The following is a 27559-nucleotide window of genomic DNA, read 5'->3' as shown; positions in this document are numbered from 1 at the left end:
GCAGGAAAGAACTCTAGCTCTGGGTTTTCCAAGCTAAATTGCGTGAAAACACACAATCCTTTTTCTTCTTATTTGAACTCTTAGATGATGGGGCCAAATTACCAGAAAGACCAAAGGCATTTTGCAGCCTTTAACAACTGCAAGGACTTATTGCTTTCAATTTGGAAATACAAAAGATTCCGTGTCTACTCCAAACACTCCTGGGTCTTACGCATTTCCCATTAGTACTTTGAAGGAAGAAAATGTTAAGCAAAAAGAATATCAAAATTTTCTGGGAGTGCTGAAACAGGGAACATGTTGGCCAAAGATACATAAGCAGTTACGACCATCTTCCTATAAGAACACAGACAATTCTCTACCACCGCTCAAATGTGGTCCTTACTGTCCTTTGTCTCTTGGCATCCTTCCCTCCTACTGGAGTGGCAGGAGTTATTTTGCAAACTCAATCAAAAGCCATTAAGTCAAGCCCTGTGCTCGAGCTCAGCCTTGAAGAGCTCAAGGGAAGTAATGCATCTATTTTTCAATACCAGAGGCCATTTTGTTTCCAACTTTAATTGCCCTTATGTATTGGTCTGGCGTACACTCCTCTTGCTCCACTTTCCACTATTCCTCTATTAATACCGACCTTAGGAAACATAATTGCAGTGCGTAGTAGACAGCAATTTTCATTAAGTACAGAAGAAAACTGTTTAGGGAGAGACAGCTTTTTTTTCCCCCCTATTGATTCAATCAAAATGACTTGGAAGAAAAGGTTGTGCTTATTAAATTCTTTTCAGAAAGGTAGCTGCTAAAATATAAGTTCTTTCTCAACAAAAAATTGGTATATAATCTCTTCAGGTTTCGTCATTTAGGAAGTTGTGTTCTTCCCAGTTCCTTTGAAATTTGTGACTTTTATTGGCCTTTTTGTTCTCCCAACTCCCCCCCTTTTTTTTAAGTGGAGAGGGGAGATTTTACATGGAAACAGAGAATGTAATCAGCGCTGCTATCTGCAAGACATGGAGTTGCCTAGCAATGCCAGAGAAGTTAAAAGGGGGAAGCAATAGCAAAACACAACATTGCAAAATTACAAGAGGGCACAGTGTTAAATTGGCTTGCAATACTTATCAAGAGGTCTTTCTAGGAGAATGGATATAGGATTTTCTAGGGGTGGTATCAAAAAATACCCAGCCATTTTTCAGTGTTCTTCCTAGCTTTCATTTAGAGTTTACCCAATGGGATTCCGCTATTTTGAGTTCATTACTGGACAAAATCTAGGCCAGAAGCATCTGACAACAAAACACAGAGCCTCACTGTGCCCCTGGTACTTGAGTCCTTTCCAGTCGGACTAATTGAATATAAGATATATAAGCCTTTCATATTTTCCCATTGTTTTATAGGCTTTTGCTCCCATGGCAAATGCTGTTCCCTTCATTGTCTTCTCCCAGATTTCAGAGACCTCCTTTGAAGTTTCACATCAAGATAAATGGGGCTGCTTTGTTTGTGAACCAGACTCTCCCAACACAAGGAGTATCCAAGATCCCAACCCTGGGAACACAGAAGAAGAAACTTTGCTGACACCAGGATTTGATTTGTCTTCCTCCTTTGCCTTATGCCAAATCCTTTTTTTTTTTTTTTTAAAGAGGGAGACTATACCTTGTAATGTATATCTCTAGGTCTTCAGTTGCTATAAACTCGTCTTTAACAGTGCCAGAAACATGGCCTAGAATAAAGGATTAGCCCTCACAGAGATGGCAGAAATGATGAGGGGTAAAGAAATCCCAATGGGATAGCTATGGGATTACACACTTGAGAAACAGAAATATGAAACAGGCTCATGATGGAAAACGAGGAGCCATGTGCTGAAACCCATCCTTATGTCAGTAAGTGAACTTGTCAATATCAAGACTAGGAAGGAGAACGGGAAACTGTAGGTAAACGTGGCTTATAAGTATGGAGAAAGTATATCTGAAGTAGAAAGCAAGAGATATGGGTTCTATTTTGTTTTTCTAAGATTTTATTTTTAAGTAATCTCTATGCCCAATGTGGGGCTCGAACTCACAACCCCGAGATCAAGAGCTATACGTTCCACTGACTGAGCCAGCCAGGTGCCCCAGGAGATCTGGGTTCTAGAAACAGCTGTGCCTTCAACTCGTTGCAGCTCTTGGAACATAAGATTTTTATTGTATAAAATAGGGCTGTTAGGTTATCACTAAGGTCCCTTCCAGTTTGCACATTTAAATTCCAGAATTCTAAGCATGCTTTTGGTCTGAAGAACACCACCTCGAAAACAGGCATTTTTTTTTCCCTTCCTCATACCGGTTCCAAACTGCAACAGGGAATTGTGTAAGGTTTTAGGTGTTCCTCTGCCTTTTGAAGTTATGCATCTATAATGCAATCCCAAAAGAGTCCAGAACCGTATCATGTTTAGCACTGTTTATGTAGGGTTAGTTCTTTATTGATTCCCAGGCAGAAACAGTATTGCCTGAAGATCTTTTCGAAACAAGTGTCACATTTTGCTTTGGAAGACAGCACACTCTTCCTCTGCCTGCTTCTTTGCTGGCTGATATCCGTCCTCCTGACTCCTAAGGAAGTAGTGCTCTAGACCCATTTCCTTTTCCTATTACTCATTCTCTCTGGACACCTCCTTTGCCTCCATGGCTTCATCCTTTCCCAATGACTACCCAATTAACTCTTCTGTCTCTCAGCTCTACAAACGCCAGATCTACACCTCTTCTTTACACCCCATAAATACTACAAATTCAGCTTGTCCCATGATCTCAGCCTTCTCTCATTGCTAACATAATTACTTACATCAATAGCATCCCCTTTCTGCTTCTGTTGAGATTGTTACTTCTCCGTCTCATTCATTCATTCATTCATTCATTCAGTCTGATTTGCTAAGATCCTTCTCATACCAGAAATCTAGTTCTTGTTTTTGTGACCACCGCTCTAGAGACAGACTTTTCTTTCCCTCAACTGACGTTGAGGTCCCATCTGACCTCAACTGATGACGTCTCCTAACTCATCCATTCCTGTTTCTTTTTGGCATCCCAAACACCTGCGCCAGATTCGTTCCTTGAAGCAGAGCTCCAGCCACTGCTTGCCCTGTCTCAATACAATCAATCTACATTACCTCCAAGATTCATAAAATTAAGTAAGGAACTCCTCACTTCCTATATGAGACCTTTTGAGCCCCTGAGTGAACTGAATTTGCCAGTTCCCACATCCGTTTTCTATTTCGACCAAATCAAACCTCCTGCTGAACAGATACTAAGCTTTCTTTCATTTGCTAATGTTGAAACCCCAAGGCCACAGAGATCCCTCTCTCTTTCTCGCAAATTAATAAATTAATTCAGTTACTTAATTTGAATTAAGTAGACATGGATGTCCCTTTCAAATGCTACAGCTTCCACACGTTTCCTGATAATCCTAATTGGGCATAATCTTTTTTAAATCCTCCACAGGTTAAGGGCACTATGGGTATACTGGACTTCTACCTATCAACAGGTGTAAAGTCCTAGAGATCACGGTTTGCGTCTTAGCATTCCTGGAACACTGCAAGGCCTCCAGTAATCGAGTAGCAGTGGCATATAGTTAATAAACTAAGCTGACTTGAAACTTCCTAATTATACTCAGGCTTTTTGACTTCTTCAAAATCTGTTATCTAGACAGTGAGTGGGGACTAAGCTCAATAATCTAGGCTGAGAGCAGGTTGGTTTTAGGGTGAGGCTAAATTTTCAAAGTTCAAAAGCATATACTGTTTCTGTTACACCCTAAATTTTAACAAGTTATAAGTTTTGCAAGTTTTTTTTCAGATCTACTTATTATTGAGAGAGAGAGAGAGAGAGAGAGAGAACACAAGCAGGGGGAGGAGCAGAGGGGGAGGGAAGAAGCCAGCTCCTTGCTGAGTGTGGGGCTTGATTCCATGACCCCGAGACCATGACCGGAGCCAAAATCAAGAGTCACATGCTTAACCCAACTGGGCCACCCAGGCGCTCCTAAATTTTGCTAATTTTTAGCAACTAATTGACTACAGTTTCAAGTTAAATGATCTTGCTTTCAGATCCAGCACAAACCTGTAGTTTACTTAATGTGTCTGAGTCTCATTTCCTTATCCATAAGAAGGTAATGATAATGTCATTGACCCCCGAGGGCTGCTGGAAAGACAGTGAGATAAGGTCTGTCAAATGCTTGGATGAGATCTGGCACACAGTAAGTGCTCAATAAACACTAGCAATATGATCATTATTCTCATCATCACCACTCATAAGCCCAAGTCAGCCACATTAATAAAGATGGTCCCTCAATTTTTTCATACTGGAGATACTATTCAAATTTGGCAATCAAATTTGGGCTCTGTCATTATACAGTAATCAAAAGAACTTAAAGGAGGCTCAGAAACCACAACCATGGAGAACGATGTGCACAAGAATAGCATCTAGGAGGAAAGATTAAAGAAACTGAAATTATGTTGCTTAAAAAGGTGTTTGGTGAAAGAAAAAGAAAAAAAAAAAAAAGGTGTTTGGTGGAAGATCTGCCTTCCAAGATATTTAGAATTGAAAAAATGAAAGCAGTGACTGGTAGGTTTTATTTCTTGTGAGGATACTAGCTTCCATACAACATTGGGTGCTAAAGTTATATAGTGCAGGGAGATAAAAATGCCCCTTTACCCTCCAAGAATAGGCTAGCCAAAGAGCTGTGCAGTCATTTAAACATACAATAAGAAACAAGGAAGGGGACCATAGGGGAAGGGAGGGAAAACTGAATAGGAAGTCATCAGACAGGGAGAAAATCCGTGAGAGACTCTTAACCTTAGAAAACAAACGGAGGGCTGCTGGAGGGGAGATGGGTGGGGGGATGGGGTAACTGGGAGATGGGCATTAAGGAGGGCACGTGATGTGAAGAGCACTGGGCATTTCACGAAACTGATAAATTATTGAGCACTCCATCTGAAACTAATTATGTACTGTAAGTTGGTTAATTGAATTAAAATAAATAAATAAATAAATAAGCAAGCGTATGGTAGCACCTTATATTTCCGGGTGATGTTACTATTCATTCAATATTAATTATATTATTATGTTGTATTATTATATTAATTAATTATGTTATTAATTTTCACTAGTAGTCATTCAAATAAATCACCAGTGGGTGACCCGCACAGTTTTTCCCAGCCATACAACCATGGGAGGACACCAGGTGACGATCTAAGAATGGTTTCTCATCCTTACCTGAACTCTCGTCCAGACTCTCCTCGGAGACGTGCTCATTTTGATGGACCCACTCGCCATTGCACTTGAAGAATATCTGCATGGCTGGCCTTGCCTTGCACCTCAGCGCGATGGGGTTACTCTTGATGATGTAAGCGTCGTCTGGCTCCTCGATGAAGTGAGGCAGCGTCCCAGGAGCTGAGGGGATGGACTCCGGGAGGGCTTCGCCATTGTCACTTCCTGCAAAATCGAAGAGGCCATGAGGACACCGCCTGTAGTGACGGCATACGCATCAGGACGCAAAGCATAACCCCCACTGGCTTCAAGAATCTGAGCTGGGAAATACCGCATCCTGTCCACACAGCATGCTTGTAAGGCCTGTGCGGATAATTCTCTTTTAGAGGCTGAAGTTGTGTAGTATGGGACCGCTAGCTGGACACACCTTCAGGGTCACCAGACGGCGAAAATAAGGAATAGATTCCCTCAGACCACACTTTGGAGTCTGCAGGTCTTTGCTGAAAGAACAGAGACAACATCTGGATGGGTGAGAGGCTGAACCTTAAGATTCAGCCTGGTGAGTGGTTATTTCAAGGTGTTCAATGGGAGCCCCAAGCTGCCTCAGACTCTGAAATAATGGCGGAAACAGCTTCTGTTCTCCCATAAACGAGCGTGGGTGATGACCATGTTGTCGGAGGATACTCAGTCTTACGACATGTGAAAAGAATTCCAAATTGTCTGCTTTTTCTACCTCTGAAACTGGAGATGGGCTGATAGTCTACCTTAGAAAGAGTTTTCTCCAAAACCTCACCAACCTACTGACTCTTCTAAAAGGAATGCACATGTGTTCTGCAGGCTCACAGCTCCGTTCTCTGCCCCGACACTCCCTTGGATATACTGCTAATCTCACTTTCAAGGCAACAAACTAAAACGAATCCCTAAGATAGCCGTGAGCTTTTACTTTGGGACCTTTAATTAGGTTTTTTCAAAGATAAAAAAAAATGGACATGATTCTCCCCTAAATTTAAGGAACTGTCAAGTAGAGAGAAGCAAAATAAAAAGGGAAAAGTAGAAGCCAAGACTTTGCTTCACTACCTGTTCACTACACTTAGCAGGGACTTAAGTCCCGGAAAACTATGGCAAAGTCAAGGGGAGCATGATCTGAGCACTAACTAAACACTTTGGAAATGACCAGAAGTAACAAATGCAGCTTCCATGGCTACTCCAGAGAAAGATCAAAGAAAGCAAGAATTTCAGTAGTGAGATCAGCTATGCCCCGGAAAGGGTTATTCACATTCAAAGCAAACCTGTCTCCAGGAAGAAGCTGGGAAAAAGGACCTAAGGAAAGCACTGGAGGAACAATCCAGTTCATTCAGAGCGAGCCTAGATGACAGACAGGGTGCATCCCGTGATTTACCCGGCTCGCTGTGTGCCTCCAGTGTCATTCAGAACAACCAACCAAGCCTCTTATGTGTCGCACTTAAGTCAGTCACCTATATGCAGTAAGTACCATCAAAGGTAAACCCAAGTCACAATACTAGGGGGTAATATTTTAAGACTTGGGGTATTCTCAAATGCAAATCAAGGGGAAGGTACTAGGACACAAGAGGTATGGCTGCCCCTAATTCTATTTTTATGTGAGGAAATAAAAGACAGCGAGTTATGAAAAACCCGTCTAGCCATGGAAACACAAAAGCACCCCACGGCCCCCACAATAAGTTAAACGAAACAAGAGCTTGCATCTCTAAACTATTTCTTCCACTAAATACATCAGTATAAGGGGGAAGACCTCACACAATAAAGCGTTTAAGGTATTGTAAGCTTTAAAATGCTATTGTAATATAAAAGTCAGAGGGACACCTGGGTGGTTCAGTGGGTTAAGCCTCTGCCTTCAGCTCAGATCATGATCCCAGGATCCTGGGATAGAGCCCCACATCGGGCTCTCTGCTCAGCAGGGAGCCTGCTTCCTCCTCTCTCTCTCTGCCTGCCTCTCTACCTACTTGTGAACTCTGTGTCAAATAAATTAAAAAAAAAATCTTTAAAAAAAGTCATCATAAAGCAAAAATGCATCATAAAGCAAATGCTCTAAATAGCAAGAGAATAAACAATTTATGTCATAATATAGTACAACATAGTTACCCAGAAAATAAAATGTGTATATGCCATATGGAATAAGAAGGGTTTCAGGACAGAATCTTTTTAGATTTTATTTATTTATTTGACAGACAGAGATCACAAGTAGGCAGAGAGGAAGGCAGAGAGAGAGGAGGAAGCAAGCTCCCTGCTGAGCAGAGAGCCCGATGCGGGGCTCGATCCCAGGACTCTGAGATCATGACCTGAGCTGAAGGCAGACGCTTAACCCACTGAGCCACCCAGGCGCCCTCAGGACAGAATCTGAGAGGGTTTCTTTTAGTGTTTTAGATTACATTTCCAATGGACTTCATGAAATAGATCATATATTAATTCATTTTGTTACTGACTGCTCATGCCAATTTCCATCTTCAATAAATACCAAGTCCCCTCAGGCTTTTGTAAATCCATGCATTAGAGGAAACGACAAAGGTATTAAGAGATTTTATATGGACATCAAACAGTTCACACTCCCATCATGGGCTTGAGTTCTGTCCAAAGTAATTCGCTGCTGTAGAAGAGGGTCACCTGATAAAGGATATCCAAACCCTAAGGTGAGAGCCTGAATGAACAGTCACAGGCATAGGCTGTGAAGGGTGCATCTTGCTTGACTAGTAACAGTGCGTGAATGTCCAAAGTAACTATTAAAATGGGGGCAGGGAGCATCATACACTTGATCTTAGCCAAAAGGTCGAGAAGCAATGCAGGGAGCATCATAAATAACTACCCTTAAATAAATAATAAGGTCACATTTATCAGAATAACTAAAATGACAAAGGCACTAGATCAAAATCGAGTTTAAACCACCCAATTTACAAAATGCTGTTCTAAAAGCAATGAGGCTACCCTCCTGTTATTTTAAGAAATACCCTTTAAATAAAGTTACAGGTTCTGCTTTCACCTGAAACAGAGCAGGAGAGTGGAAGAGGAAAGTATGCAGGTAAGTGTCCCGGCCAACTCAAGGACCTCCATTAAGAATCAATCAATCTTAATGGTCATAGAAGGGGGGGGGAGATAAGGCAAATTGTAACATTACATCTTAATTATTACTGAAGCCATGTCAAAGTCATGTGTGTATAGGAAAAGGGCCAGAACCCATGAAAACAAGAAACAAAGGAAAAAATCTATTTATCAAGGGTAGCAGTGGGAATGTGAGATCATAGATATATCTGCATACATACCACCATTTATTTGTATCCTTTCAACAAAGAAATAAAATAAATGATTTTTTTGTTTGTTTGCTTCCCCCCGCACCTTTGTATAGTGAAGTGTTGGGAATGGTGTTTACCTAACACTGTTCCCTAGCCCGACTCCTCCTCCCCTAAGTCCCATGGTGGGTTCAGGATCAAGTTCACGTTACAGCCCTGCCCTTCGGATGGCTTCAGTTCTGCAAGAAGGCTGGGTTCTTCCCCCACAGGCCGACCTCCATGCTGACACCCCTTCCTTACCCCACGAGGCTGGAAGTCATCTGCCTCCATTTGTCCACTGTCCTCCACCCCACCTACTGCTTAGAACCTAAATGCTCATGGAAATTCTCAGGGGATTCATCAAGCAAAAGGGATGTGACAGAAAGAAAGGAGGTGACATGGGTACTTTTCAGGGGCTTAAAAGCTGCCAAGAGATTCTCTTCTCAGCGGTGGCAGGGGGCTGGGGGCTGGGGGTAGGGGTGGAAGGAGACAACTTACTTTAATAAATGGTTTTATGGAAGCCAGCATGAATACTTTTGGGCTTCAGGGCAAATGTTTCTAATGATCTCAGTACATCTGCCACTGGTTTCTAATTTAAAGAAAAGTTTTAAAGCTGGTGTGACGAATGCTGGCAACCATATGACCCAGTCAACTGCCTTCTCCCATACCTGCTTTTACAGTAGAGGCTGGAGAAGTCATGGAGTCAGTTTACTCCTTTGCAGGTAGCAACGGTCCTGGGACAACCTCCTAACAAAAGAATCCTAAGCAGAAATTCTTGAGAAAACTTTTATTCTCCTGATAAAGGAAATAGGTATGGTACATTCCGTCCCTCTCCCTTTCGTCCCTGCCTTAACTAGGGAAGATCAAGAGGAAAAAAGTCCCAAAGGAGCAGACAATATAGAGGCTGACATAACACCACAGGACATCCATCTCCAGACATTTTTTTAATCTTTACTTATTTAAGCTACTAACAGTCAGATTTTCTGTTGTTTTTTGCAGGAGAGTCTTCTCTGATACAACTAGATCTTCCTTCTTCAACAAAGCCAGAGCTCCAAGCTTCACTTAATAAAGTGAATGCTCTCAGTGTTACTGAATTTGGGACAGCTAAGAAACATGGAAACTAGGATAGCAGAGAATAAATGTAAGAGTGGCCATGTAGTGAATGATTACAGATTATGGTGATATGCCTTCTACGTGGATTAGGTCACTTAATCTCCCTATCCACTCTGTGGTGGGCATTCTATCCTGTTTTGCATTTGATAAAATGCTTTCATTCTGTGCCTTGTCTAGGGTCATACAGCTAGTCAATGGGGCTGAGAATTTGAACGCAGGTCTCTGACTCCAATCACCTCGCAATTCCATTTTAGTTCTGATGAATGGACCCTTGGAAGTCTGGTACGGTAATTTAGTGAGTGCCTTATGACAGTAGCGAGCAGTTCATAAAACCAAAAGAAGATATAAACTGATACCTTATGTGTGTGGTACCTCACAGCCTACATTAAGTAGAATATTCTTAAAGATTGCAAACACAGTTATCCTATTAGCTAGACTGTGGTTCCAGGTATATTACGGACACATTCTAGACAAGGTCTTGAGAAAATATTTTTGAGAGAACAACACAGCAAGTCTTCAACTAATTAAGATCAAATGACTGGGTCTCCTCACTAAAGTCAGAAAACAAAGACGTTGACGAATACGTGTTTGAGAATAACATAATGAGAAAGCTTTTTCAGTATTTCATTTGGAAACAGTTTCACCTCTGAGCACGAATATTTAACTACTGAAACTCCAATTAAAAATAACAAGGAGGGGGCGCCTGGGTGGCTCAGTGGGTTAAGCCGCTGCCTTCGGCTCAGGTCATGATCCCAGGGTCCTGGGATCGAGCCCCACATCGGGCTCGCTGCTCAGCAGGGAGCCTGCTTCCCTTCCTCTCTCTCTGCCTGCCTCTCTGCCTGCTTGTGATCTCTCTCTGTCAAATAAATAAATAAAATCTTTAAAAAAAAAAACAAAACAAAAAATAACAAGGAGTAGGGCACCCAGGTGGCGCAGTCCATTAAGAGTCAGACTCTTGGTTTCAGCTCAGGTCATGATCTCAGGGTCATGAGATCAAGCCCCACATAGGGTTCTGCACTCAGCTGGGAGTCTGTTTAACTTCTCCTTTTCCCTCTGCTCCTCCCGCTGTGCACTTGCATGCACACTTGTCTCTCTAAAAATAAGGAAATAAATCAAAAAAACAAATGACAACAACAGAAAAAAGCAAGGAGTATTATAGGAGACAGTAAGAAAGAGGCTGCAGTCAGGGTAATGCTATTCTATCGTGTTTAACCATACAAAACTGCCACTATTCCCCTGGTTGATCTGTTAAATATGTAACAGGATTGGGCACACTGGAGGCCAGAGTCATTCCAAAGTGGAATTCATAAGACCCTGGGGCATCAGCAAAGTATGCTGGTATTGCACAGGGTTAGAGTATAAATGAAGTTGAGCTTTAATAGGTTTTGAGAAATTCCAAATTATTTTCATATTTTTACCCACAAGAGGACTTCTTGTGGGTAAAATGTACCCCTTCTATCTCCCAAGTATGCTTGTACTCTTACTGGTACAGAACATTCTTATTTGTTTCAGTGTCCAACCAATAATTCTGCCATTAACCAAAGACTAAATGTGGTAAAAGTGAAGACCTTTAGAAACAAATAATCTGACTTAAACTCTGGGTTACCTCTGTGAACTTAGGTGAGTAACTTCACTATGTGGCTTCAAATTTCTCCTTCATAAAAATGAGCAATTGAAATTAGTCAGTGGTTTGTGACATTAAAATGAGATGATGTTTATAAAAAATACACGGTAAATGCCCAAATGTTACATAAATACAATATGCCACCACTACGACCGCCAGTGCCTGGATAAAGGAGAGCAAACAAAAGAAAAATATTTATTTAATTATGATCTCTATGACTTCCATTCCCAAGCTTATTATTCTAATATTTATATTTCAATTTTGTGTACAACTCTTATTTTCATCCTGGAGCCCTCGTGATATGAACTGTTGCTTGTAACACTTTTTTTACTATTTGCAACCCATATGTATGCTAGCATAATTTTGTTAGGTCAAAACCCATGAAAACATGCTGCTAAGCATTTATTATTTCGACAAACACGTAGCAAATGCTTATACCGTCCACCAGGCACATGGTCATCCTGCAAAGCAAGAGGATGATACACAATGGATTTCCTGCTGGCCAGATCCCAAAACCATTGCCTTCAAGAGGCAAGCCGTTATTAACCATAGGAGATTTCCCAGTATTCCAGAGCCCATATCACTGTAATATTTTTTTTAAAAGATTTTATTTATTTATTTGACAGAGGTCACAAGTAGGCAGAGAGGCAGGCAGAGAGAGAGGGGGAAGGAAGCAGGCTCCCTGCTGAGCAGAGAGCCCGATGTGGGGCTCGATCCCAGGACCCTGGGATCATGACCTGAGCCGAAGGCAGAGGCTTAACCCACTAAGCCACCCAGACGCCCCTCACTGTAATATTTAAATGAAGCAAGGCACCTCAGAAAGAGCTCTTTAAATTCTGCTCAGTGTCTGGGAGCATATTGGTCTGAAGCAATATGCAAGTCTGAGCAGAAAGCCATAGGAGGGAAAATCAAGTTGCATAATCTAAAGACAACACAATAGAGCTGGGGTCTTTGCTTTTGTTTACAGAAATGTGGGTTGTCTCCATATGGTTATTTAATTAGCTAGGGGATGCACTGCTCCCACTGAATGCGGAGCAGCTGGAATTTTACATACCAAATATTTAATGCAATTTATGAAACACAGACTCTTTCCCCAGGTCTCTGTAAGTTTCCTTTTTTTTTTTTTTTTTTTTTTTTTTTTTTTTTTTTTTAACTCAAACTATTCTGCCTTCTTGCCAACATCTAATAAAAATGGAAATGTTTTTTATATCACTGCATTTGCATAGTTCACCTCACCTGTGTCGATCTTCTATCTCGTCAGCCTAGGATATTATTCCATTGAGCAGATCTTAAATTTTGCAGAGTGGAAGATGGTAAACAATGCTTACAACACAGTCCAAGAAATATGAAGGGTCATTCTTTGTTCCTCAAACAAGAAACTTTAGATTTCAGCAGAGCTTATGAAAGCACATTCACTACTCCCCAAATTATCATAATTCACCTTCATATGTTCTTTTTTTTAATTGACGTTTGTGTGCATGCCTACTACGGTTAGTCAACGTTCTCTGTATTGGAGATTCAAAGTTAACCAAGACCTAGTTAATTTATCCAAGGAGCTCACACACTAAATGAGAGACCAAAAAATTACCAAACAATGATAAATATGTCAACAGTATATTGGAAGTATACACAAAACGTCATAGGAGCTCTGTGAGGAGAAAGAGCCCGACTTTCCTTGGGAGGGTTCATGGCAAACATCACAAGGAAGAAACATTTCAGCACAGTTTGGCCACGAGAATTGAACAGAAGAACGGGAGAAGGCATTCCAGGTCATGGCAGGTGCCATCATGGAATACAAGTTGAAAACTTACGGACAGATAAATTTATCTTCATTAGAACTCACATTTTAGAGTTTATTTGAATAATTCTAATAAATCATTGGCCCTACTTGGCTCCAATGTCTCTAAGAATTTTTTTAAAAGATTTTATTTGAGAGAGAGAGAGAGAGAGAGAGAGAGAGAGAAAGAGAGAGTAAGAAAACAGGAGTGGGGAGAGGGAGACGCAGACTTCCTGCTGAGCAAGGAGCCAGATGCTAGACTCAATCCCAGGACCCCAGGATCATGACCTGAGCCGAAGGCAGATGCTTAACTGACTGAGCCACCCAGGCATTCCCCCAACATCTGTTTCTATGTGCCTTTGACTAAGAGCTTTCTGAGGTGCAGACAAAGATAAACTACCAAACTACAGAGAGATAGCATTCTTGGTTTAACAACACAGGCCCCAAAACCATGTTAAAGTAGTTCTTTGTGTATACTTTGAATGAGGGAGAAGCCATGTTTGCTCTGATCCATGGGATGGAGTTACTCTTAAAGCCATACCAGCACAAGTGGCATTATCTCCCAAGGCCACAGGGAAAGTTCTTTTTGTTTTTAAAATGACCAACATTTTGGTTCTCCCTTGACTTATACACAAAACACTTCTGTGTTTTTTTTTTTTAATTTTTATTTTTTATAAACATATTTTTATCCCCAGGGGTACAGGTCTGTGAATCGCCAGGTTTACACACTTCACAGCACTCACCTTAGCACATACCCTCCCCTATGTCCATAACTCCAACCCCCTCTCCCAACGTCCCTCCCCCCAGCAACCCTCAGTCTGTTTTGTGAGATTACGAGTCACTTATGGTTTGTCTCCTTCCCAATCCCATCTTACACAAAACACTTCTGACGTTGAGTCTAAGTCAGAGATTTTACTCTCTTTCTGATGGCAGGCCTTGTTCCTGAACAGAAACAAGCACTATACAATCAGATTTAGCAAGAAACACTTGTTCCCATGATAAGAGTTTCTCCAGTAGGACTCTGATATTAAGAGACTAGATTTAGTCCAGTGGTTCTCTATGTGTGATGAGATTATTGAGGATTTAAATTTTTACTGTTTTGCTTTCACTATATTTCCAAAATGTGTTCCAAAAATAAATACTTAGAAGACAAATATATTCTATATATACCTATATATACTGTGTTCGTGTGTGTGTGTGTGTGTGTGTGTGTGTGTGTGCATACACACACATACATACATACACAGAATTATCTGTTGAGTGAAGGCATATAAAAAACTCTGTAAACTATGGCAAATTCTAGATTTTACTTCATGGTGTCTACCTTCTATTAAAATTCACTAATCAGAGAAAGACTAACAAACCTGTCCCTAGGAAAAAATGTAAAGAATTAGACTAAGATGTATAAAAATTATTCATTCTAAAATGTAAAAAAAGGAGAGTAATATTTGCTGAACATAGTAGATAAGATGAAGCTTAGAAATTGTTTCTTAAAATTTTCCCCCAACAATGGATACATTTGTATATGAATGTGTACAACTGACTAGTTTTCAAATTCTTCTAAAAACATAGTGGGATTTGGGAAAAGGTTTTGCTTTTCAAAGTGTTATCGCTTTTCATTTGTAACTGACAGTTTTTGAGAGTGAGACCATTCATAGTTATGGAAAAATGGCTGTTTTAATGCAACACTGAATGACAGAAAAACAAACAATCAAACACCATTCTCATATTTTTCATTCTTGGAAAATTACCTTTCAGGAAGAGCTTCGTGTTTTATGTTCTGCACATGAATACAGCAGGGACTTTCAATCTTTTTATGACAAAAAGAAGAAACAAAAGGTGGGAAACAAAAGCATAAGGAACAAACACTAAATTCCCTTTGAAATAAACACACTTCCATTACATGTTGGGTCACATTTTAAAAACTCAGATGGTGACGCATAAGTTGCAAAACTCAAAATTTTAATATGGGCCAATTTGACTGCAACGTGGTTTGATACATTATTTTGTACGTGATCTGGACTCAAGCAAAACAGAGTGGGAGTTCACCTTAGATAAAATCTGGGCCAAATCTTATCTCAGGCCCTCAGAGGTATAACAACTTGTCAGAGAGCTCCAAGGAGCAAGCTTAGGTTGAAATCTCTCTGTTGACAGTTACAATAATATTTTCCCCATTATGCTGCTTTCATTTGGACAGGATACAAAAGACTGAATATACAACTAAGTCTTGTGTTATCATCTGAGATATTATACACAGAAAACAACCTTGTAAAATCTCCTATGATGACCTTGTAACTTGCAAACATTCTAGTAAAATCGAATACAACAAAAAATATAATCTTTAACTTTTATGATGTTTTCTATTGCAAATTGTCTTATTATGAAATGTTAGAGAAAAATACAAATATTATTCTTGAAAACATTGTTATCCACTGTCACCAAATTCCCAAAGACTACTGCTATTCATCATTCAGTGTATTTCTTTCCCCTATCTCTCTTTATCAGATACGTATTGAATATTGGGGTTTTTTGTGCATATTTGTGAGTTGTCATTTCATCTTGTCATGGTATTACTTTTCATTAACCAGATTCTTTAATGATTGAGAGTAGGTATCAGTTTTGATCTTGCCATTGTCTCACTATTTAACAGTTATTTTCAAACTTTATTTTACATTGATATTCTAACGCTCCACTTACCTATATTCTGATTTGACACAAATATCTATCTTCAACCCATTTCCTTCTCTGGACATTTAAATTTGTATAAGAAATTGCCTCCAGATACATTCACATAAATGTCCCTATAGGCCCCTCAGACTTTTTTTTTTTTTTTAAGATTTTAGAGAGACAGAGAAAGAGAGCTAGCAAGCGGGAGCACCGACAGAGGGAGAGCATCCCAAGCCGCCTCCCTGCTAAGCGCAGAGCCTGACAGGGGGCTCAATCCAAGGACCCTGAGATCATGACCTGAGCTGAAACCAAGAGTCAATACCCAACCGACTGAGCCCCACACCCACTGCCAGGCCCCTATAGAACTCTCAAACTTTTTATGCCTAAAGCACAACTTATTACTTGGCCCCTCAGATCTGTTCTTTAGCCTAAGTTCCCCAAAAGAAAGAAAGACCTTAGCAGTCACTGAGTTCTTCAAGTTCCTCAGGGCTGGGCATCCCCTATGTCCCCCGGCTCATCCCCCAACATCCCATGTATCACTAAGCCCTACTGGTTCTGTCTCCTAAATATCTTTGTAATTCAGTAACTGTTTTTCATTCCTATTCCTTCTACTCTGCCCCTAAACATCACCACTACTCTAAATGACTATCACTGGTCCAGTCTTCATCGTCATTCTTGCTCATTCTCCTTCACCCTGATCACTATACCACCAGGAGGCTCCAGGGACCGTCAGTTCATTCAGGGTTCCAGCGCCCTTTACCTGGGATCTGCCTGCACCAGGCTTTTCCTTCCGCCTAACTTACCAATTTCTCCCTGTTTGACTTATATAGCCTGTTCTCATCTTTCAGGCTTTATTTAGTTGACGCGTCATATGTAAAGCCCTACTGGGACAACAGAAATTCCGGGATACATTCCCTCTTTGTCCTTCCATAATACTTTGTACTACTATATAATTATTCATGTATACAAACGAACCTTCCTTGAGGCTATAGGTTCCATGAAGGCAAAGGACAAGCATATCTAAATAAACGGTTCAGTGAAGCCATGATGAAACTCTGACCATTCTCGGTTACAAATATTTATTAAGCACATAGGAGGTCTGACTAAATTTATTTTCAAAACAACTTTGCAAATTGACATAGCCTCCAGCATTATAGAACTTCACCAATTTTCTTCATCCTCAGCAGAATTAAACGTTTGGGGAGACTGGATAAATTGCTGGGTAAAATGAATATTGTTTCATGTATACTTCTAGGTTACCAGCCAAGTTGAATATTAAAACATGTTTATCGACTATTTTCATTTACCCTTTTACAAATTGCAAACTCAGAGTTCTTACCATTTTGATTTTGTTTTCCACTTTTAAGAAAAATGTAGCTATAGAATCTCTAAAATTAAGTACAAACATAACTTAAATGCATAGATTCCATTGTTTCCGTATCAGGTGCTTAATCATACCAATTATACCCTAATTTTACATTATTTCTATCAATCCATTAATTCCTTCATTCATCACTAATTTGGAATTACAGAAATCAAATGATCAGTTCCATGATTCCAAAAGCAATAGAATTTTGACTAAAATGGCTGGCTCTAGAGAAAAAAAGGCTTATGCAGAGAAGAACTTAGTTTAAAAAAAAGAAATCAATACTTTATGAGGAGGATTCATAAAGAAAAGTAAGAGGAACAAGATTTATCTTCTATTTCTTAATGAGATGACCTTCTTTGCACAACAAAGTCCTTCTTCTGGAAATCACATAAGATGTTGATATGAGGATGAAGTTTGGATGCTCATATGAAATCCTTTAATTCCTTTGTTATTTTTCCCAATACACAGATTTAGTTGATCCTGCTGAGATGTGGTATTTAGTAAAGACTGACGATACACCACATGGCACTAGTGACCGGCAACAGAAGCTGTGCCTTGACTTGATCTGACAGTCATCTGACTGGGAGGTGGAACGTGTACAACTGAGGGGGCTTAATTTCTTTATCCTCCTTAGAGAGGATGTCAGACCCTGTCAGAAACAGATTTATTCCAAGTTGTATTAGAAACATGAAATACTGTTCCTCCTGATATCTTTTATCAAGAGGCAGTTTGATACAAGGGAACAAATTGGGGCTTGCAGTTAGAGCTTCAAATCCAGGTTCTCTTAAAATTAGTTATACAATCTTAGGCAAGATATCTAACCTACTTTATCCTCTGAATTCTTCCATGTAGAAAAAGAATACTGTAGTATTATAGTACTGTAGTACTATAAAACTGTTTTATACCTCCAAGGAGGTAAGTGTAAATTGACCTGGTTATTATATGGCATGTAATAAGCATTCACTATATAAAAGAAATTATTATTAGCATATTATTAATTATTAAATGAAAATTAAGGGACAGATGGATGGGCAAAGGACGAAAGCAGATTTCCATCCAGCAGATTATTTTGTTTGTGAGAAAAAAATGGCAACGTCAAGAACCCCCGGTACTCAGCACTCCAAAAAATGCCTAAAAATTTTACATATTTTTCCTTACAAAGTCAGGGGGAGGAGAATACACGACCTGAAAACATGCCATGGTTGCATGTGGACTGTTTCAAGATAAGACAATCAAGGCCAAGACTCATTAAGAGCTTTTTACTTCTCCCTTAACTGTCTAAAACAATTTAGATCGAGTCTGAATCAGGAAGAGAGCTAATGCCAGAGTTAAATTTTTAAATCATAAAGACTGGTTCCTGGGACATAGCAAACATTTGCTTATTGAGCAGTTGCTTCTCTTATCTTCCTGTGAATTATCTTCCTCTCCTGTGAAGTCCCACAACCTCACCTCTTCTCCTTCGCTCAGGGTGACATATAGGCCTCAACCGCCTGACTGTCTGGGAGCCTCATCTCTCTGGGGTTCCCCTATGCAGGAAATCAATTTGTTTTCTCCTGTTAACCTGTTTTATATCAATTTAATTATTAGTCCAGGTAAGGGACTTAAAAAGGAGAAGGAAAAAGTGTTCTTCCCCTGAAGATTTGGTGCCCCAACATGGAGCCCTCCACTCACTGGGACTGCTCCCTCCAGAGCTTCTGCGACTGAGAGATCCCAGCACCTCTGACAGAAGCTGGCAGATGGTAAAAATTCTTACCATGTCAGTTTTCCTGATCTCTGGCTGTGGGATATGGTGGAAATGAAAGTGGTGAATTTCCTCCCCTCCCTCCCTCCCCCCCAATTCAGACTAGCAAGAGAAAATATTAGCGTGAGCTAGTTCCTTGGGTATAGCGACTCTGGCAAAAATATAGTAAGAGCACTCTTGCTTTCTATTGATCCTTTTCCTTCAAGAGATGGCCATCGTTCTCCTCTTAGTCTTTTATGTCACTGTTGTAAGAGAGAAAACCATAGGCTAGAACCCAGACAGAGGTCCCATTAGCCTGTGTTTCCTGCCGGCAGCACAGACTCAAGGTTCTCACCAGATCAGTTTCTGTTTAGACAACTTTGCTGTGGGTCTCCTACGTAAAAACCAGAGGAAGTTTTCCTTTCATCTTCTTTCATGCACTGAGATCCTAGCTTTGTGACCAGTGAGAATATTCTCTCAGGTCTCTGCCCACCGGAAGGGGCAAGAACAGGTACGTAGTGTGTGGCCAGTCGAATAGCCTGAGAGTCTGTGACACAGAGTCACAAGCAGCACTCTTTGTCCAGCCACGCCAGCTCTCACGGAAATTTGTCATACAGGTCCCAGTCTGTGAAGGGCCTTTGTCCTCTCAACCTCTGTTTCTTGGTAGTGCTGGAAAAGTTGCATTCCAGCAGTGCCTTCCCATGTCACAGACCAGTGGTTCTATGACTAGAGGCATCACATGATCCCATGGCAGACCACAGACATGGTTCCACTACACCATTCTTACCACCCATGACAACACAGGGCTTCACTTTCTTGGTCTAACTCAGGAGAGAACTTTCTGGATCTTATGTGGGCCACACCTTTTGCACTTTCCTTTGGACTGCCTCTTGCATGCTTAGTTAAGCCATAAAAAGGCTTACTGGTTTGAATAGCTATTAAAAATAATAAATCCGGGGCACCTGGGTGGCTCAGTGGGTTAAGCCTCTGCCTTCAGCTTAGATCATGATCCCAGGATCCTGGGATAGAGCCCCACATCGGGCTCTCTGCTCAGCAGGGAGCCTGCTTCCTCCCCTCTCTCTGCCTGCCTCTCTGCCTCCTTGTGATCTCTGTCTCCTTGTGATCTCTGTCTGTCAAATAATAAATAAAATCTTAAAAAAAAAAAAAAAAAGAAGAAGAAAATCCTACTCATCAATGGATAAAACTGATGATAACAACAGATTCTTTGACTTAGGAAAACTATATATGGGGGGAAAAAATAGAATGCTCTCATCACAAAAGCAATTGTCTTACTGGTTTCTACAGAAAGACCAAAGAAAAAGTAGAGATTTCCTTAATAAGATGAAAGAACAGAAATTAGAATAAAAACTAGAGCCCATATCCAACATAAATTCCCTTTTTAAGACCTGGCCTGATGGCCTCCCCAAATTCCTTTACCTCCCCAATGTTTTCCTCCACTTTCCCAGAAAATCAGTTAAACATTCAGCTGCCTGTTTTAGCCTCTCTTTTCCTACAAGATTTACAGAGCATTCCAGCCTCATCTCTAGGCCCCAAATGCAAAAGTTACTCATATAAATGCAGAAGGCCAGGAAGCAAATTTATGAGAAGCATCTGGGATAAACAAACCATAAGGCTCTTTTTTTGCTGGGCTATGTAATCAGGCTCTGAGTTTCAGGGCTTTTGTGGATATATCGTGGACCTCCATTCAAAGAATGCGTGTCCCGTGAACGACAGCACATCTAAATTACAGAGCCCTTTACCCTTACTTTTAGAAGATCCTACAAGTTTTAAAGGGGAGTTAAAAAGATTAGTGGCCGTTCACAAGCCCCCTCACTGGGAATATATTTGGCTGCTAAGGGGTGTTCTTCACAACCATGATAATACTGTAGTTACCACACAAGCCAAACCCCACCCCCACCTCCGCCATATAAAACCTCCCTCACAGAGGCAATAGTTGACTGGAAAAAGCTCCAGACCCTCCTGTACACGACCAGGAAATGGTTCAGCTGGAGGCTGACACTCAGGGATTAACAGAAACCTAAGTAGAGGATTTTCCCCCTCAGGTGAACTGATCTAAGGTTAAATTGGGCACTCAGAAAGCAGGAGAAGGTACAAAGGCCATTGCTGAACAGTTTGTACAGTCTTTTCAAAGGCAGGCACTAGGGCGCCTGGTAGCTCAGTGGGTTAATCCTCTCCCTTTGGCTCAGGTCATGATCTCAGGGTCCTGGGATGGAGCCCCATATCCAGCTCTCTGCTCAGCAGGGAGCCTGCTTCCCCCAACCCCCTGCTTGCCTACTTGTGATCTCTCTTTGTCAAATAAATAAATAAAATCTTAAAAAAAAAAAAAAGAAAGAAAGAAAGGCATACACTCTAAACCCTGAAGTTCCAGAACACAAAAAATCTTGTATTTTACATATTAATAGACAGTATTCTCCCTGATAAAAAGGCAAAATCAAAATAGTGTGCTTGGGTGAGCTAGTCAAACGCTTTAATAATAAAATTATTACAGTGGAAAAAAACTACCCAATTCTTTGAACACAGCTTGCAGAAATGTAGACCGAGAAACAACAAAACAAAACCACCAAAAAACAAAACAAAAAGAATCAGAATGAATAATTCTTGATTTGTACCTTGAATCTTTAGAGATACAAAATTATTGACTCTTAAGAGCAACTTCAAGTCCACTACCCTTTCCTATTTGCCTTCAGACATTTGAAGACATCATAAAAATAATCAGGACATTGAAAGTACAATTGTTGTGCACTCAAGAAAAATGAGAAATTTGCCCCAGATTTCTGACAGACAAACACACTCCAAAAATCCCAGGAGAATACTTGCATTCTTATCTGTCATTGAAGATGTAAATCTTACCATGTCTTTGAAGTGCAAACACCCCAGGAGGAACGGGAAGCTATACCATCTCTATGACCAAAAATAAGACAGGAGTTGCAAAAGCTCCTTTGCCCAATCTGGTCCACAGCCATCATAAAGACCACTTGTCGAGGACAAAGACAAATCCTAAAAGACTTCTCCACAAATATTAGCAAAAAACTAGAACCATCTAAGTGGGTAACTTTCTCCTGTTCCATCTGCACAGACACCAGGATTCATAAACTCGTGAATTTTGTACTACGCTTGATTTACAGCTAAAATTTTAAGAATGGAAGCTACAAAGTCTCTGTGTCTGCCTTTTTATATTCCTCTATGGATGCAGGTCATATATGACATCTTTCTACATCTAGATATTATTGCCAAATTAATTCGTCAAGAACTCTATTTAGCCAGCTTACAGATAAATAAGTACTTATCAAATTAAGTATTTCTAAATCTCAGAAATATAATGGAAGTGAACTCATAGGTATATCAAGTTCACATGGTCTCCTATAATTCTTTGGCAAGAGCTAGTTTAATTTTGATGGTTTAATTTTACAGTTATCAGTAGTAAGTATAACACATTCCACCTGTGTTTACTAAAAGTCAAACGAACTCATACAATCTGTTACAAACTTTGTCAGCAAGAAAGATAACTTAAAATGATAGCTAACTGCTTTAATGTCTCATGAAATCTTCATAAGGAATCTAAAAATGGTTGTTCAAAAGGGGAGTTAAATAGAAGTAGGAGGAGACTTTTTAGGTAATCATTCCAACAATGATTGTTCTATGGTATATCTACCTAAAAGTAGCTAAATTTCTTTGACATCCACTGGTAAGAGTTGTGCTAGGTTAAGTGATGGCATTTCGTTGACTCTCTAGATCATTTCCAAATAATATGAAATACAGAAACATTGGTTATTTACAGAAGTTTATCTCCTTTTGGCTTACTACCGAGAAACTAAAGATACTTGGATCTGCCAGTATCCATGTCTGGTACCACATGCAAAATAAACTGTACTATGAGAAAGTGTATGCTTCTAAGAGATCATGAAATATTCACAACCAACTTAAAGAATGCTGGTATAACAAACAGTTCACAAGGACTTAGTTTTCACTAAAAATTAAGGTTTCTAAGGGTTAAGAATTCTAATATATAGGGGCGCCTGGATGGCTCTGTTGGTTAAGCCTCTGCCTTGGGCTCAGGTCAGGATCCCAGAGTCCTGGGATCAAGTCAGCATTGGGCTCCCCGCTTAATGGAGCGTCTGCTTCTCCTTCTGCCTTTCTCTTTCCCTCTGCTCCTCCCCCCGCTTCTGCTCCCTAGCTCTCTCTCAAATAAATAAAATCTTAAAAAAAAAAAAAAAGAATTCTAACATATATTTAAGGCTAATAGAAAGGACCAACTATGGGCAAAGAAAGTTGACTGGAGGGGTGGGGGGGTGGAGGAGTGGGGAGAGGAAACCTTATATGGTCAAGTTGGCTAAAAACTGAATGGTTATAATAGGAGTCTTAAAATCAAGCTTTAATACCACCTGTGTGCTTAATATAAATCTAAATCTGCTGGAAGGACAATGTTTCCTGGAGGGTTGGTCTGCTCTTGATAAGATACTGTGAAAAATTTTTCTTTACCTCTTAAGTAATTCGCCTAGAAACAAATGTTTTATCAAATTAATTTTCTGCACTTCACATTATCTTTATCATCAGGTCTTGGATTACTGAAGCAAACCCAAATCTTCCTGGTACTGAAACCACTAAGTTTTGCTCGGACTATGTACCCTTCTATACTTGTCTTTGAATTCTTTTTGTCAGTTTGGTTAAATGGATAATTAAGTTTTGCTTCATAATTATCTATAATCTTAGTTAAATGCCTAAAGATTTTTGATATTTTTGACACAATTCCCAAAATTCAATTTCTAAATGAAGTCTTCTTGGCCTCAAACTATTTTTCAGGCTTGAGCAATTTCTAAAACATCTCAAAAGATTTGTTCTGTCTCCATACGAAAAAAGGAGGGGGGTGGAGAGAAAGAGAAAGAGGTAGGTTACACTAATTAGGCTTAGTGGTAAATTAATTATATGGGATAACTGTGAAATAAATGATAATATATCTTCTTAGGTTATACTTGGGCCACCTGGCTGGCTCAGTCAGAAGAGCATCTGACGGTATGTGCTATGGTGAGTGCTGTGAAGTGTGTAAACCTGGCAATTCACAGACCTGTACCCTTGGGGCTAATAATACATTATATGTTAATAAAAAATTAAAAATTTTAAAAAAAAGAGCATCTGACTCTTGGTCTCAGGGTAGGGAGTTTGAGCCCCATGCTGGGGTTAGAGATTACTTAAACTGAAACATTCTTAGGTTATATTATATGGGTAAATGTTATTAATACAAATATTCTACAATTGCTTGAGATTTCTAAAATATCTAGAATGTCCTGGTATAATGTTATCTCTTGCAGTTCAAGTTATTATCTTAAATGTCCTGCATCACAGAAATAACCAAGTTTCCTTATCAATGGTGAGCGATTCCCTGATCTTCAATGACTGCCATTTTTACGTTTTTGGTCATTTACAGTAAGTTTATTGTTTTATTCCGACGCTTTTGCAACAGTATTCCTGCCAGCGTCACTTTCATTTTTAGAGAAATTCATGGAAAGGACTGTGACAAGTACTAGAGAATACAGGTTTCTAAGAACTTTCAGGTTCTATCACTGAACTAGGTTAAGAAATTACAGAACTTTAATGAAAAAAAAAAACACTGATGGTCTTCATAAAATGAAAGACCAAGATCAACAAGAATTACAAGGGACGAGAAAAGTGATGAGAAAGATCACTGTTATGACTTTTTATTTGAAATACTGCTGGCTCTTTAACATTTTGTTTTCCAGATATAAGGAAACCTTTCTTCCTAAGTGAACAATGACAGCAGTTTGGTAAAATATACCTTTACAGGCAGAATGGAAACATCTTTATCCACCCCACTTGATCCCTCCAGAATTCAGAAACTCTTAGTATTCTTAATTCATGGCAATACAGTTATTTGTATAAGTTCCCTTAGAATCTATTCTCCTTGTAACAGCACACAAATGAAAACGTTAGGCTACTAAGGCTTTGATTAGAAGGTCACGTTGGAGAGAGTTGGGCACAGAGGCAGATATAACCAGGAAGCTTTAAGGAGCTCCTGTGGACTTTATGGAGTCAATAAGTCCCCTTGAAACAGGGATCCCCGCAGCCTTACCAGGTGAGTAAGAAGGTCACTCCTGATAGGTACGAGCAGCTCAGGATATCTGCAAGCCTTGAAAGGCTTTTAAAAATCTGAGGTTCTTTCTAAAAACTTCCAGCACAACAGATTAAAAGATTCTCTACAATCACTATTCTTGCTGGACTTCTCAAACCAACTTTATTGAAACTAGAAGTGATCGGCAAACAAATTAGTCTTACTATGGTTATCTTTGATGGAAATGGGGGTGGTTGTAGAGAGAAAACTAATGTTTCAGTAGAATACACACATATGAAGATTAGATTCAAGCTCTGTTCATTGTCTTTGAGGTTTTGTTTCTTCCCGTAAGCTGGGCTGGATCCGAAATTATTCGCTACCACTCTCCAAACTAACACTTCCAATTTCTCTCCAACCTTCTAACTTGAAATCCTTGAGAACAGGACACTGTAGTTTTACTGAAGCCATGTAAGCTGAACTTGGACACCGTGATATATATTCAAAGAAATCACAAACAGGTCATGTATAGACAGTCCCTGTGCCTGTTGCCAGTCCAACTGCAAACCAGGAAACTCTGTCGAATTGCCACTGCCTGCCCTTACTCCATCTGGGCCTGACAGCTAGAAATCTTCTTGACTGGCTACCCTCAGAACTCGGAAACCAGGATTGGCCCTCCTCCAACCATTAACTGCTGTCCTTCTGTTTCTATAGCTCTCCTAATGCATACCTGACTACTTACGTAAAATGATTTTAACTGGACGGACCTATTGTCAGGACTAGAGCCTGGATCAAAGAGAGCAATCTACCAATTCAGCATCTGGACTGTGAAATTTCGTGGGGAAGTTTCAAAGGTGGGATTCTTGGGGAGAATACATGAACCCGAAATATGGCACTATGACATGTAGATTATTTTGAGCTGAAGGCAATCAAAGACCCAACAGATTCAGTAAAAGGTTTTTGGTTTTTTACACCTCTCCCTCCCCTCTCTAAAAGAATATGGATAGAGAGCCTGTACCATGAAGAGAAGTAAGACCATAGATAAGTTTTTATGTCAAAAACACTTATCCCCATGGCACAGGGGGGAAAAAAGTAAATGTGTGTGTGCCTCTGTGTGTGTGTATATGTGTACCTAAGTAGCTAATTTTAACCAAACACTTGTTCCTCCCATCTTCCTATGAATTGTCTTTCCCCCGATTGTAGTTCCAACCCCAACCCCTTCTCTTTAACTCAGAATAGCATAGAAGCCTCAATTGCCTAACTGCCAGGTAGCCTCAGACCTTTGCGGCTCCCATATGTACAGAATCAACTGTGTATGTGTGTTTCTGTGTGTTTTACCTCCTATAACTCTGCCCTCTGTCAGTTAAATGATTAGACCGGCCAAAAAAACCTAGAAGAGAGAAGGAAAGTTTTCCTTCCCTAAGATCACAACCCACAATTCTGACGACCTGAATGTTCTTTGAGGATTAAGGCCACTAGACTCTGCTGTCATGTGTTTGGTAAAGAGCTTTATGTACATCATTTAGAAACCTAAAGTTGTATGTTGAGAATCTGGCATTTGACTTATGAAGCTTATTAAAAAAAAAAAAAAAAACAAAGGAAACAACAGAAAAGCCCACTACACACTTGAGCAGCTTAGAATTACCTAATCAGCTTAATTGCACTGGGGTGAAACCTGGTCTACATGCTGTCAGCAAGAACAATGGAAGGAGAAGAGCACTCTAACAGTAACTTTAATTACATGATGTGACTTAATTATTTAGCGATCTCAGCAACTTACCTCCATATACAAATGAGTATGCATCAGACAACATGTACATATCGCTAGGGCCACTCCAGTTTGCTACCCGTCATCAGGAGGCTGATACCTTGCAGGTATCTATAGCTTATAGAGAGCATTTAATTTTTTGGCACCTAAGGTCTGGGTCAGGAGATTGGTAATGACCTGTGTTACTACTGAACAGGTTCTGAAATTAAAAGAAATAACCAATACTAGTTGGTACTTTGGGGGAAGATATTAAACCATCAATCAAATGGGTCCATGTTCCCTGGAAGGAATGAAACCTTTCCTACCATTTAGAGGTAATTTCCAGGGCAAAGATGTAGGGAGTCTGGGAGAGGATCAAAATTTTCTTGTTAGGTAAGTGCGGAAAAGAGAGAATGGATGCTGAGATCATTACACTATCATTCTTCTACTTCTTCTCCTGTCTCAGAGTCTTTTTTGAAGTGCAAATGTACATTAAAGCAAGTTTGACTACAATAGTTGCCTCGTCAAATACAATTTCTGTGGCCATTTTAAGTATTACAGAAACAATAGCATTGCAAAATCTGAAAAGGAAATATGTTCTGGTATCCTTCCTTTAAAAATGATCCCTGGGGGCGCCTGGGTGGCTCAGTGGGTTAAGCCGCTGCCTTCGGCTCAGGTCATGATCTCAGGGTCCTGGGATCGAGCCCCACATCGGGCTCTCTGCTCAGCAGGGAGCCTGCTTCCTCCTCTCTCTCTACCTGCCTCTCTGCCTGCTTGTGATCTCTCTCTGTCAAATAAATAAATAAAAATCTTTAAAAAATAAATAAATAAATAAATAAATAAAATAAAAATGATCCCTGTACTTTTCAGATACAGTTTTATCTAAATGTTTTAACTTATACTTGTTTAGAATTGATATATATATATATATATATATATATATATATATATATATAT

The 27559-nt window shown here is 39.9% G+C and overlaps 1 protein-coding gene across 1 annotated transcript in view; it reads right to left on the bottom strand.

Annotated features, from left to right (window-relative positions):
- The window catches only part of LOC111144577 (unc-5 netrin receptor D), a 543708-nt gene that overhangs the window by 232179 nt on the left and 283970 nt on the right, over positions 1 to 27559 (bottom strand). Inside the window, exon 2 of the mRNA XM_022498941.1 lies at positions 5211 to 5429. Within this exon, the coding sequence (XP_022354649.1) occupies positions 5211 to 5429 (219 nt within the window). The remainder of the gene's footprint in view (positions 1 to 5210; positions 5430 to 27559) is intronic.

This window comes from Enhydra lutris, unplaced genomic scaffold (genome assembly GCF_002288905.1).
Source record: "Enhydra lutris kenyoni isolate GAN:26980312 unplaced genomic scaffold, ASM228890v2 scaffoldscaffold11, whole genome shotgun sequence".
Taxonomy (NCBI): Eukaryota; Metazoa; Chordata; class Mammalia; order Carnivora; family Mustelidae; genus Enhydra; species Enhydra lutris.
The sequence above is the reverse complement of the archived record's forward strand: the minus strand, read 5'-3'. Positions and strand labels throughout refer to the sequence as shown.